General features: G+C 36.5%; 1 protein-coding gene across 7 annotated transcripts in view; it reads left to right on the forward strand.

Annotated features, from left to right (window-relative positions):
- OSBPL1A (oxysterol binding protein like 1A) overlaps positions 1 to 13,305 on the forward strand; it is a 211,418-nt gene that overhangs the window by 169,127 nt on the left and 28,986 nt on the right. For all 7 annotated transcript variants that reach the window (XM_019741214.2, XM_019741215.2, XM_074340215.1 and 4 more), the window contains one exon: positions 11,129 to 11,204. In XM_019741214.2, the coding sequence (XP_019596773.1) occupies positions 11,129 to 11,204 (76 nt within the window). The remainder of the gene's footprint in view (positions 1 to 11,128; positions 11,205 to 13,305) is intronic.

Consider the following 13,305-nt stretch of genomic DNA (forward strand, 5'->3'; position numbering starts at 1 on the left):
ATATTATGCTTTAAGGTAACTTCATCAATATCTTTTGATGAAAATGACATAAAATTTAATTTCTCAAGGTAAATATATAGCCTTTTTAAATTGTTACTATGGAAAAGTTATTTTGTGTTATATGGGACAGTTTACTCAAGCCAGATCCCTAATTAATAGAAAATCAACTGGCATAAAGTTTTATTATCTCCGCAGCATATACTGAGTACATGCTGTGTTCTGACTGCAGGTTCAACAGAGCTTAGAATCTAATGGTAATAGGAATTTAAGTAAATCTGCAACAACAGCCTTGTATGTTTTCAATGAATGAGTGGAGAATGAATAGTAGTGTTACATTCTCTATGGTTCTTTGTACTAACTAGGAGGAAGAAGAGATAGAGAGGAGTGGTTAATTTCTAAAAATGGAACTGGATAATTTTCACGTGACTTGTAAGTAAGAATATATTTACCCATCAGTGGTGACATTACTAGGCTTCTCCACATATCGTTTAGTTTTCAACCTTTTTAAAAGAGTAGACTTGTAAACTTTATTCCAGATGAACTATGTAAAGATTGTTTCAAGTAAGATTATACATAATTTATGAAAATGAAATAAGACTTTTTATTACTATAGTTTATTCTTGTAACGCCATTTTAAAATCTAATCTTCAATTTATTGAATATAGGTTTATTTTATAGTTGTTTCTAATGGCTTCCTAATTTGTAAGACAACTTCAATTTAGATGTTTATTAAACATCAATAGTGCAATCGAAATTAAAGATGATTAGATTTAGATACAATCTATGTTCATTGGATTACATTTAAATTGGGAATTGTGGGAGAAAATTTGGGGGAGAGGGAATGAATTTGATAGTTGAGAAAAGAGGTGATAAGTATCTAATAACTGCAAATAGATATACACATACAAGTACAAAATACATAATTATATATATACACGTGTACACATAGATTTTCAGTATTACAGTTATAGATATATTTGAAGTCTGCTTGTCTATGAAATTATTTTCTTAGATTTTTAGTTCATTCTTTTGATCTTGAATCAGAGATTAAAAATAGGGTGTTCTTTTAATTTTCAAAATATACAAATGAATATCTTCCTACTTAAAATTATGATTCTTTCAAAATATTTAGTAACATGAACAAATGTGGAATTATGAAGTGCAAGTGAAAATCTGTAAAGGAATTTGATTTTGAATTTCCTAAGAATGACTTAGAGACAGAAAATTTGATGATTTGTCTTCTTTATACCTCACTAATCCATATCTCTCGTGTTGTTTTTTTTCCTTTGGCCTTTTTTAACTTAAAGAGATGTTAGGTAAAACCATTTGTTTGAAAACATTGAGAACCTGATGCTTGCAAAATGTTCTGCAGTGTGGGAGGCAGAGAACCTTGGGGAGTTACAGTCCAGTGAGTGGCAGTTCTGTACAAAAATAACAGAGAGGAGGAAGATAGGGAAAATAAAGAATTGTGAAATTATTGGCCAACCACAGTGTTTTAAATCCGAGCATTGGAATTGTTTTTAAAATCCCACTGCTGACAGCATCTTTGAGTTTGAGATCGTTTCCCTAGTAAGTGCCTGAATGGAGGGGAGAGGCTTAAAGTCTCTCCCTAAGGATGTATTTGGTGAAAGGAAGTGCCATCAACTTAGTGTTAATACTATTTAATAATGTCAATGGAATGTTTAAAGCACAATAAAATTAAATTTGGGATTTATTAGTATATTCTCTTTCATCATTTCAATTAAATGAAAAATGCTATTTGGACAGAGTTGTTTTAGCACTTCACACAGGTCATATGACAGTAAAACAAAGAATAGCTAAGAAGTATTAAATGACAAGAAAGAAAGGAACTTTAGGAAGTCAGAGCTCCTCCCAAGTTGCTTCTTTGTGCCTTAACTGCAATCTATTTAAAGAATCTTTGTTTAAGATTCCACCACCTCCTAAACAGAGGTTCTGGGGCCAGGGTCTGAAGTTCCAAATATAACCTCCGGCTTTACTGGTATCTGATTACAAGTGAGACCACTGGCTAAATGTCTATCATCCTGTGTAATGCCTTACCAGGGAGAAATAACGCAAGTGTCAAAACATTTCATAGTCTGCTTGCCTTTGGGTAATAGAAGTAATTCTTACCTGTTTCTCTATGCAAGCTTGTATACAGTTATGAATATTGTTCAATAAACAGCCATATTTCTGGCTCATCTTTTGAAATTAATTAGTAAATTATTCCTCCAGAAAGTAGTAGTAGTACCAAATCTTTCACAACTCAGAAAAATGAGATGGTTTCCCCTGAAATAATTAACTAATAATTAATGTCAATACTCACTCTATTTTGAGAGTTTCTACCTGCCAGGCACTGAGCTGAATGTTCTATATCACTGATATAAAGTCCCAGAATAAAAAGCTGTATATTTTTTATATTTGACCATGTAGTGCACACACACAGGGCTGTGTGTATAATTGGAACAGAATTTTCATTTACAATACCTATCCTTGTTGCATGTATTCTGTTTCATTTTTTAAATTGCTGGTTATTTGAACCCTTAAATTGAGTTTACAAAACCACCAGTGAATAGGTCTAAAAGTTTAAAAAGCACTATTCTATAGTCATTGTCCCATTGAAAGCTCACCATGACCATATGAAATGGTACTGTCATTCTCTAAGTAGAAAGAAACACTGAGGCTTGGAATAGTTAATTACTTGTCCAAGTTTATGCAAAGTGGTAGTCAGAGCTCAAACCCAAGAGCTCAGGATCTGGATTTAAAGGATTCCAGTTTCTGTCACTCATTAAGTTTGTGACCATTGACAAGTTATTTAATGAGTGCTTAGTTTATAGGATTATTTTGAGAATTAAGTGAGATGATGCATGTTCAGGGATTAGCACAGGGTCTACAATGGAGTAAACACTAAATATTAGCTGTTAGTTTTCAAACACTTCATCTTGATAGAACTCATTTACAGTTAGCTCAGTGATAGTGTGATGTCAGAGCATTTGTGAAAATGTTACTTTAAAAAAAAAAACACAAAAAACCGAACTTTTCCTGAAGCATACAGATCAATGATCAAGGGTGTTTTTAAAGGCGATAGAAGCTGGAATGAAGCTAAAGAAAAATGTAGATTATTAAGATTCCTGGAAGCGTGGGTGACAGAAATGTTGGAAAGAGAGCTCCACTGTTTTGTAAGAAAGGGAACTGGGCTTTCTAATCCCCACAGTCAATAACCACAAGGTTGCCACAGGGTTACGAAAGTCAATTTGGGGAATGTAATCAATAATGTTGTCAAGATTTTGTAGGGTATCCGATGACACTCGTCTCGTTAGGGAGACCACCTCAGGGAAGATGAAGATGCCTGATCACTGCACTGTACACCTGAAGCTGAAGCTGAACAATAATGAATGTCAACTATAAGTTTATATATATATATATATATATATATATATATATATATATATAAAACACACATATATATATATTTACAAGAAGCAGAGTACAGCATTAGGAATAGAGACAGTGGAAATGTAATGGCTGTGTGCGATGTCAGAGGGATAGTGCATGGGGATAGGGGGATTATCACTGTGAAGGATATAAATGATAAATGTCTAACTATTACATTGTTTTGTGCACCTGAAACTAATAAAAAAAAAGGGGGGAGGGGCAATGCCAGAAAAAAAGTAAAATTCAAAAGAGAAGATCAGAATGTATTACTAATGAAAGGGTGTTTCAGGATAATGGGTTTTCACAACACCCTAAACAAAGAAACTTCTCCCTGAAACCTTGAGACTGGTCGAAATACATACCCTGTCATAATATTTTATTCATTAAATAATTGTTAAATTAAAAAAAAGAAAGAAAGAAAGGGAACTGGGCTACGAATTCACAGGCCCATTGTGAAAGGCATTCAGGCGAGAGGGCATAAGACTTTTCTACTGTAATCACAGGTCGCCCACTACGAACAAACAAGGACAATCACCTTAAAGGTTTCTAGCTATTTTCATGTAGAGGTAGGGTCTTGAGATAGACGTACGCATATATGTTTGGTCACTTAAAGAATTCAATTGCAATCTAAATAAAAGATTAATAAAAGACAAAAGATTAATATCATATGCAACAAATCCTTACAAATTGACAGAAAAAAATCTAGTGTTTATAAATTATGTAAAGAGGGGGCCGGCCGGTGGCTCAGGCGGTTGGAGCTCCGTGCTCCTAACTCCGAAGGCTGCCAGTTTGATTCCCACATGGGCCAGTGGGCTCTCAACCACAAGGTTGCCGGTTGGACTCCTCGAGTCCTGCAAGGGATGGTGGTCTCCGCCCCCTGCAACTAAGATTGAATACGGCACCTTGAGCTGAGGTGCTGCTGAGCTCCCGGATTGCTCAGTTGGTTGGAGCGCGTCCTCTCAACCACAAGGTTGCGGGTTCAACTGCCGCAAGGGATGGTGGGCTGTGCCCCCTGCAACTAGCAACGACAACTGAACCTGGAGCTGAGCTACGCCCTCCACAACTAAGACTGAAAGGACAACAACTTGAAGCTGAACAGCACCCTCCACAACTAAGATTGAAAGGACGACAACTTGACTTGGAAAAAAGTCCTGGAAGTGCACACTGTTCCCCAATAAAGTCCTGTTCCCCTCCCCCAATAAAATCTTCCAAAAAAATGTATGTAAAGAGACAGTTTACAGATGTGTAAACCTAAATTGTCATTAAACATATGAAAAGATGGTCTAACTCGTTAGTAGTCAAGAAAAGCAAAATAAAATAGCAATGCGATATTACTTTCTAGTAGGCAGACTGACAATGCGTGGGTAAGAATACCTCTTGACACCATTGCTGCAGGTGATGTGGGAAAAAGTGCTCTCATAAATTATTGGTGAAATACGAAACTGTTAAAACCTTTTGGGAAAGTTATCGGGCAACATCCATGGAAATGTAAAATAGAGATACTTTCTGACCCAGCAATCATACCCCTGGTACTCTGTCCCATGGAAATGAAAGCGTAAGATTTAAATAAGAGTATAATATAGTAAGATGTTTTTGCTGCATTGTTTTGACAAAAGAATGAGAACAGTGAATGCCTTTCATGGAGAATGGCAAAATGTATATCTGATATATCGTATTCTTGTCTTGGAATATTCATTCATTGAAAGAATTAGTTTACCATTTGACTTGAACAAATTTCCACGAAGTATTGAATGGGAAAAGCAAACCACAGAGAAGTGTATATAACTGGTATTCTATTTTGGAATCTTCAACTCAGAAAACTCCTTTGTATGCGCACACAGGAATGTTCTATTTGTGACTTGAGAAAATGTAGAAAAGTATAGAAAAATACATATCAGTTTTTTAACATGGGTTACAGTGTAGTACAGTGGCAGAAATGGGGAAGTGGGTTGGAAAGCAAAAAGAACAAAACTCAGGGGTAAAGACTGCATCAAAAATAAGACCAGCATGCATGATATTCTACTTATATAAAGTTACACTTATGTGCATGGTTACCTGTGTATAAAGGTATTGAAAAGATAGATACACTTATGTCTGTCAACTTGAAGGGCTGTCCTTAGTATATTATTATTTAGTGATAGAACAATGTGAAGTGTAGTGTAATATTTCAATTAAAAATACATACTTTTATCTGCCTGTGCAGGGAGAAAAGTACGGAAGGAGAGCATTCCAGGCTGTTATATTGGTACTGGAGATGGGAATAGATGAAGAGCTTGTTCTTTTTTTTTTTGCTCTTTTTTTTCTTTTTAATTAAATTTATTGGGGTGACAATGGTTAGTAAAATTACATCAGTTTCAAATGTACAATTCTGAAATACATCATCTATGTATGATGTTGTATGTTCACCCACAGGGGCAGTTCTCCTGCCATCATATATTTAACCCCCTTTTCCCTCACGAAAAGCTTATTCTTTATTGTGGATGATTTCATTTGTTATGTAATATATTATTTTATAATTTGAAAAATGAACCACATTCTTTTTTCCCATTTATGTTTACTTCCATGTGGTAAATGCTTGAGAAGATTATTTTTGTTGTTGTATATTATCTTGGTTTTGATGTAGAACTTGAATTTCTAAAAATTTAAGAATGAGATTATAAAATGTTATGATTTAAGAGAGTTACCTGTATTTCTGGAGTGACTATTAATAGAATCAATGACAAAGTGATTTTATTTAGTCCATAGGGAAAATACTGAAAGATAACTGTTTTTAAAGTTTCACATATAGATTTTGATCATAACATGTATAGTCTTCCCAGGTAGATTTGGTTTGGAAAATTATACTACATACAGAATCAGAAGACTAACGTTAGACTTGGACCAAGTATAGGTGGTAAATAAAGTATTTATAATATACAAAGAGCTCTTATAAATTGAGAAGCTAAGTCAGTGGGCAAATGATATATCACCGAGGAGTATGAGTGTTTTTATCTTAATATGTTTGTATTTCATAAAAATAACAAAGAATTTTTAAAATTCTTTAAAACTGATATACAGGTAAGGAAGCAAAAACTTTCTTCTGAGTGATTGTAATTGTCCCGGGCATTACTTTTCTTCGTATAGATGCCAAATAAGGTGACTTGTACGGCTGTGTAGCTGCCTTGGAGGTTTGCCCCAGGTTGTACAGACAGACTGTGGTAAGAGCGTTCGTTGTAGCCCTGGCTCCCATCCCATCCCATGGTTCTTTTATACGAATCCTCTATGAAAAAGAACCCCGACTCAAGTATAATGGTATTTCAGTAGAGTACACTCATGCCCGTATGCAAAAACCAGAAGAGCTCACGTGGCCTCATGAATATTAAAACGCAAGCCTGAAAAGCATGAAACACCTGGTAGCTAATTCCAGCTGAAGCTTAATTTTACCTGCCTTTGTTTAATGATCATTTTCTACTCTTTTTTTCTCATGAGCATACAGTGTTGTGTGTTTAACCTAGTAATCCATGGAGCAGGAGCTGGAAGGCAGTGGCCCGGTATCCCGCAGGTGGACTAAGAGCATGTGGGCAGGTCACGGGAATTTGACAGGCTCTGTCAAGATGAGCCTTACATATAGTTTCTGCAATTCAAAAACATGTTACAGATTTGGGAGATAGTGATCTCCTTAGCTCGTACAACTTTTTTCAGAATAAGAAGGATTCTAGTACAGTATTTGTCAGTCTCACTTCATAAATTAATTTGGTTCAGTTTGAGGTCTGTCTACAACACTGTGGGGCAGGGAATAATGGTGGGATAACAAGCAGAGCCATTTGTGTCACATCGAACAAACAACTGTGATGGGGCTTTTCGTGAAAAAACCAGTTATTGTGTCGTTGTGTAAATAGTCAGAATGTCATCTGTATGGTTGAAAATAGAACCAGGACATATCACTCTCAGTCCCTGGTACAGGGTGTTTTTTTCTCTGTGTGGAGAAAAAAAAGGAAGCATAGAATTCAGGATAATGACTCTCAGATCAACTCCAAGGGAAGAGAATAATTTATCTTTGGTTTCAGCCTGAAAATTCTGATTGCTGCTCTTTTTTTTTTTTCGTGTTTGTGGGGAGAAAAATTTTAAATATTGAAATGTATCCTTTTCAGTATAAATCATTTTTTAAAATTTCAAATCTGTCTAATTTTGTAAAAATTTTATTCCCTCTACTTCTTTAAAATAATGATACAGAAGTTTTAGCATTTTCTTCATGATTAGGTTGTGGACTCTTTTGTCTGTCATTGACTTTAGCCTCCTATACTTGAGCAATTTTTTGCTGTTCCCCCACAATCTGAGAGCAGTTCTGTTCTTTTGTTTTCAGAAGTAATCACGGAAATTCGTATGTTCAATAGTAGCTGCTAGCCACCTGTGGCTTTTGAGCACTTGAAATGTGGTTAGTGTGACTGAGAAACTGAATTTTCAGTCTTATGTAATTTTAATTAATATAAGTGATTATGTTTAATTAATATAACTAAAAATGAACTAGTATAAGGATGTGTTTCCATTAAACATTATTGTTTTGGTAGGATTAATTTCACTTCGTTGAAAACTTAGTAGCAAAATTGAGATGTGCTCTAAGTGTGAAATACACACTGGATTTTGAAGTCTTAGTATGGGGAAAATATAAAATATCTCATTAATATTTTTTACATTGATTAGGTATTGACATGCTAATATTTTGGATATATTGGATTAAGTAAAATACATTATTAAAATTAATTAATGTTATTCCTTTTTACTTTTTTAATATAGCCACTAGAAAATTTAAGATTATTTGTAAACTCTCATTGTATTTCTATGCCAGATTTTCTGAGCTTTGGCACTATTGACATTTGGGTCTGGATAATTCTTTGTTGTGGGGGTCTGTCCTGTTCTCTGTCGGACGCTTAGCAAGATCCCGGCCCTCGTTGATCTACACCAACTTCCCACCGGGCGCAGGAATGCCTTTTTGGGTGGTGACCAAAAAGGATCTTCCAGTCTCTGTTTTAAACCCTCCCTTAATAAGACGATCTCTTCTCCCATTTTTGGAATTAATTATAAGACAGGGCTCAATGTTAGCTGTCCTGGAATTCCCATCAATGGTCCAAATGCTTATCTTTTGAGTAGCACAGACAAAACCAAATTCTTACTGAAAGAGATAATGTGTGCTAAAAGGTCTTAGAAATTCCGAAGTTCATTCATGAAATAAACTCCGTCTTTCTGTTAGGCATTGTTCTAGGCAACAGGGATATAACAGCAGATGAAACATGACTTCTCAGGGAACTTGCCTATCGTTTTGGGGGCCATCCTCAGCAAATACTCAAGAGACCCTACAGCATATCACATGTTGATCAGTGCTGTGGAGAAAAACCAAGCAGGCATAGGCGCATAGGGAATGCTGGTGGTGGTGGTTGTGGTGGTGGTGGAGGTGGTGGTGGTGTGGGATTATGGAGGTGTTATTACTTCTACACACCTAGCCCCATCCTCTTTTACCCCAAGACCTCTCTCATGCCCACTGTTCCCCAGATCTCAAAGTTCTTTTGTTTCTTCTAGACTACACATTTTTCTTGAGCCATTGCCTGACTTGTTTTCTTGATACCTTTGCCTCGTCTCTGATAAGTCCTCCTGAGTGGGGGTGTTAAAGTTCCTTTTTAAAGTAGCATGTGGATCTGAACCCTAGCTCTGCTCTGACCACTGCAGAGTTGCCCTTGGGCGTGTTCTGGCTGCTCTTCTCGTTCTGTCAGTCTGAGGTTGCACCTGCCTTCTTTGGCAGCCTCATTGTGCTGTTGACTTCGGCTGCAGTCAGTAACCCTGAGATCATTGACTGTGCTGACTTCTGCATTGTGTATTTGTCCTGGGCTAGGCCCGCGTTTCTCTTGCTGCGCCTGATCAGTTTATTGCACACATGTGGTCTGAGGGAGGGCTTGAGTTTGGCTCTGCCTGTCCTGCACAAGAAAATAGCATGGGCTCTGTGATGGTCCTTTACCTTTCACAATCCCTTTCACCTGTGCTTTTTGATTGTGTCCTAGAATAGATTACAATATTGCAGATAACCTGGCCTCCTCATAAATGAGTGATGACTACATTTTCATAAGACACCACTGAGGGTTATGTGCATAAAAATGAGTATACGATATTCCTGGGTGTGATTCTTGGCTGGCAATCCTGTGATGATTTCTAAATTGAGAATAAAAATAAAGTTTGAATGTCTCCTCTGTTGTCTTGCTTCCAAAATATTTCTTGCTTTTCTTGCCCTTTTGCTGCTCTTGCCTTTAATCAATATAGTAACATATACATTTTAGGCATTTGTTGGGGGGAATTACAGCGCCTCATTTGGTCTTCACAAAGCTTATTCAGGCTCACAACTTCCTAGGTGTATGTTATATTTCTGACTTACTTTCATAGACAGGAGATGAAAAATTTAGTTTACATACATCTCTAAAACTGCATTTTACATGCAAATGGTAGATAATGGCATCCTATTCCTGTGTTCCGTTGTTCAAGTCACAGAGATTGATAGTCTTGGATTGAGGAGACCGTGATTTAAATACCATCTGTGGCCACTTATCCAGCAGATTGGTTAGATGACAGATCTGCCAAATGAGCAGTGTGTGTTCCTAAAAAAGAAAAAGCAATCAGAAGAATTTTACCATGGAGGATTTAAGAATATTATTATTTATTTAGAGCCTTAAAATTTTGTTAACTTCTATAACTCAAATTCATTCATTTAGTTTTCTAGAATAGAGGTTCTTTAGAAGATAAATGTTTATGTTTTTAAATAGTTTCTTTAATATTTTGGTGACATGGGTATTTCTTAAACGGCAGCTGGAAAACCAGTATCTCTTGCTATAACCTGAGGTAACACAAAAGAGTGCATTATAATGAAATTTCAGAAAACTGTCTGGGCACCTCTCATTTCTCCCCCTGGTCGTACAGCCCTTGTGGTCTGTGGAAGGCTGGTTGGCTTCCTGCAGGCCACACCTGGCTCAGCATGCCTGAGCTCAGAGGTATTGCTCATTGAAGCCATAGACTCTGCCTCAGAAAGCCACCATCCTCCTGGCTACTTCCAACCCCCTGCAGAAGCTTGGAAAATGCTCCTTTTGTAGAGGTGAATTTCTAAGGGGTTTTTCAATATATCCAGAGTTGCTAAATTTTGTTCATTGTTACTGTCTTTGGGAAAGTCCTAATGTATGTGATACAGGGCCTAAATTTTACTTTGCCTTTCATAGTTTTGTTTGCATTTTCCCACTTCATTTCTTAAAAACCTTCAGCTGGGCTCTGTGATGGCATTTTGTTTACATTATTTAACAGCCAGAGTAAAATATTAAGTATCAGAATATGGCAGGTGTGTCTTGAACCGAACAACGGGGTCAGATATGCCAGCAGATGAAATGACAGCGTCCCTCTGAGGTGGTCCAAACAGCTAGACACCAACTGAGGAGACCTGGGAGAATTCAAATGAGAACAATACTGACAACATAGGGCCAGCTGGTCTGCTGTGAAACTTTCCAGGGGCAAAAATAGCAGTGAACAAGGCTACAACCCCATATTGACTCTTGCTTTACCTTATCTGTGATGCACATTTTAAAGATATATGCATGTATGCCTGTGGCTCTCGTGTTAGTGACAATATTTTTTCCTTCCCAATATCAATGACATTAAAGTTAAATCTTTCTTTTTCTTTTCTTTTTTTCAGAACAAGCTTGCCCTCCCCTATGTTTTCCAGAAATGACTTCAGTATCTGGAGCATCCTGAGAAAATGTATTGGAATGGTAAATTAACTATTAATTTTGTAATATAACATTAAGCAGATATGTGTTTCGTCAATAGCAATGTTAATGGAAACTTTTGAGAATCAGAAATTGGGAAAAATCTTATATTCAGTTTTCCTCACAGAATTTGAACCACGCTTGGTGACATTTAGTGTGGCTTTAAGGTGACTTTTCATTGTAAGAAAACAGGAAAAGAAAATGCTCTTTTCCTGTTGTCAAACCTCATTTTTGTTGCCCCATAGAATTACCCAGAGATTTCTTGAGAAAGATCAGACTCCCTACGGTATAGACTATAATTTCACTTAGACTTCTGTGCACAAAGCAAGTTTTTGCAGTTTGAATTTGTAAGTGTGGTGCATTAGGAACATGGTGTATTTGGAATATGTCTCTGTTGAGTTGTGCAGGTGGATCTGGTTTTTGGGGGGAGGGCAAAATTTATTATTATGTAAATCCTTGGATTCCCTTTAAAATAGCAGCCCACATCACCGTCCTGACGTCAGTCAGGCTAGAATTTTGAGTAAAGTCCTGTCAATTCCTCTTGCATGACCTTTGACCAACTAGAATGATGAAAACTTAAAAACATGAGTCCTGAGCTGCTAAAGAGTCTGCCTGGATGTTACCTTTGTAAATTTTGCATTCTAGTGTGCAGCTGGGAGTATTCCAAGAGGTTTCCCACACTGAGAAGTGTAGTCACTACACATTTTCACTCTGGTGCTTGAAATCCTTTCAACTGGTGATGTGCCCACTTTGGCATTTTTCTCATGTCCCTATTCTCTGCTTGGGGTAATGTCACTGAGACTTCCTAAATGTGATTTCCCAGGAGCTAATCCCAGAAGCACTCATTTAAAACAGATATTTTCTGATCCTACTGTGTGGAGAGCAATTCAGCTAAGTTCTGTACCTGAATGAGGTGTGATTTATCCCAGCCCTGCCACTTTCTGTCTATGAGACCCTGCGCAAGTTGCAGTACCTCCCTGAGTAGCGTTTCCTCCTGTGTAAAATTAGGAGAATAATTTGTTCCTTATAGGTATGTTGAGCAATTAATAAGATAGTTTTTGTAAAATGTCTAGGATAGTCTCTGGTTTGTTAGAACTCTGTATTATTATTAACAGCTAATTACACCTGAGAAACAGAAGACCTAGGGCTCTAATCCTATTTCTATTAGGATTCATCAGGACAAACCAAATGTATATGTTCTTAAATAAGATGTTAATTGTACATTTTTGTCCCTGTGGAACTGATATTTTCAGGACAAAAATTAATATTTATTCACATTATACAGAGTCAGTATTGTTCAAACCCTTAGTAAACATAGTCACCATTGTGATCAAGGATGCAAATATGCATGTATGCTTAAATTAAAACCAGTTTCACAAAAGAATACTCATCGTTACAACAAATGATATTTTCTGTTATGTTGAATTCATGGTGATTTCAGCTCATTAAATTGGTTTTACAACCTGCCAATGAATGAAACCCACCATTACTGTAGAATTGGTACCATATCAATCAGTCCAAGGCTATTTTGTTGACAGAGTTTGTGCAGAAACCTCAGATGTGGTTTAGTCTTTTGGGCCATTGTGGAAAGTACTTGCTTGAGTCTATCTCCTACCATCTCTTATCTCACTAGGTGTCAGATTTAGTGGTGGTGTCATGAGCTTGTTCAGACTAGTTACTAAGAATCTCTCTAGTTTATGTCTAGAGCAAGCATTCTGTCCAAATGGAGATTAACAGTTCTTTTGAATGATGGGAAATCATGTTATGTTGCATCGTACCTGTCATTCTTTGAAAGATATGCCTTTCTCTAGAAGAATGTGTTTACTTTTATTTTTAGGTGCAGAACTATTTGTGCAAATAAATGCTATGCTGAATCATAATTAAATAAAGCTATTAAAAGCAGAGCTGTTTGGGTTGAAAGGGCACCATGGAATATTTTGAAACATATCTATAGTACTGACTGAATAAAATCACAGAGAGAGCTGCAGGGGAAGTAATATTTTTGGGAAGTGTTCTCTGCTGAGGTTTTATAAGAGGCTATCATTCTGGAAGAATATTTATTAATGTGGATTGAAACGGAATCATCTAACATTTGGAAATATCC

This window comes from Rhinolophus sinicus, linkage group LG09, assembly GCF_036562045.2.
Source record: "Rhinolophus sinicus isolate RSC01 linkage group LG09, ASM3656204v1, whole genome shotgun sequence".
Taxonomy (NCBI): domain Eukaryota; kingdom Metazoa; phylum Chordata; class Mammalia; order Chiroptera; family Rhinolophidae; genus Rhinolophus; species Rhinolophus sinicus.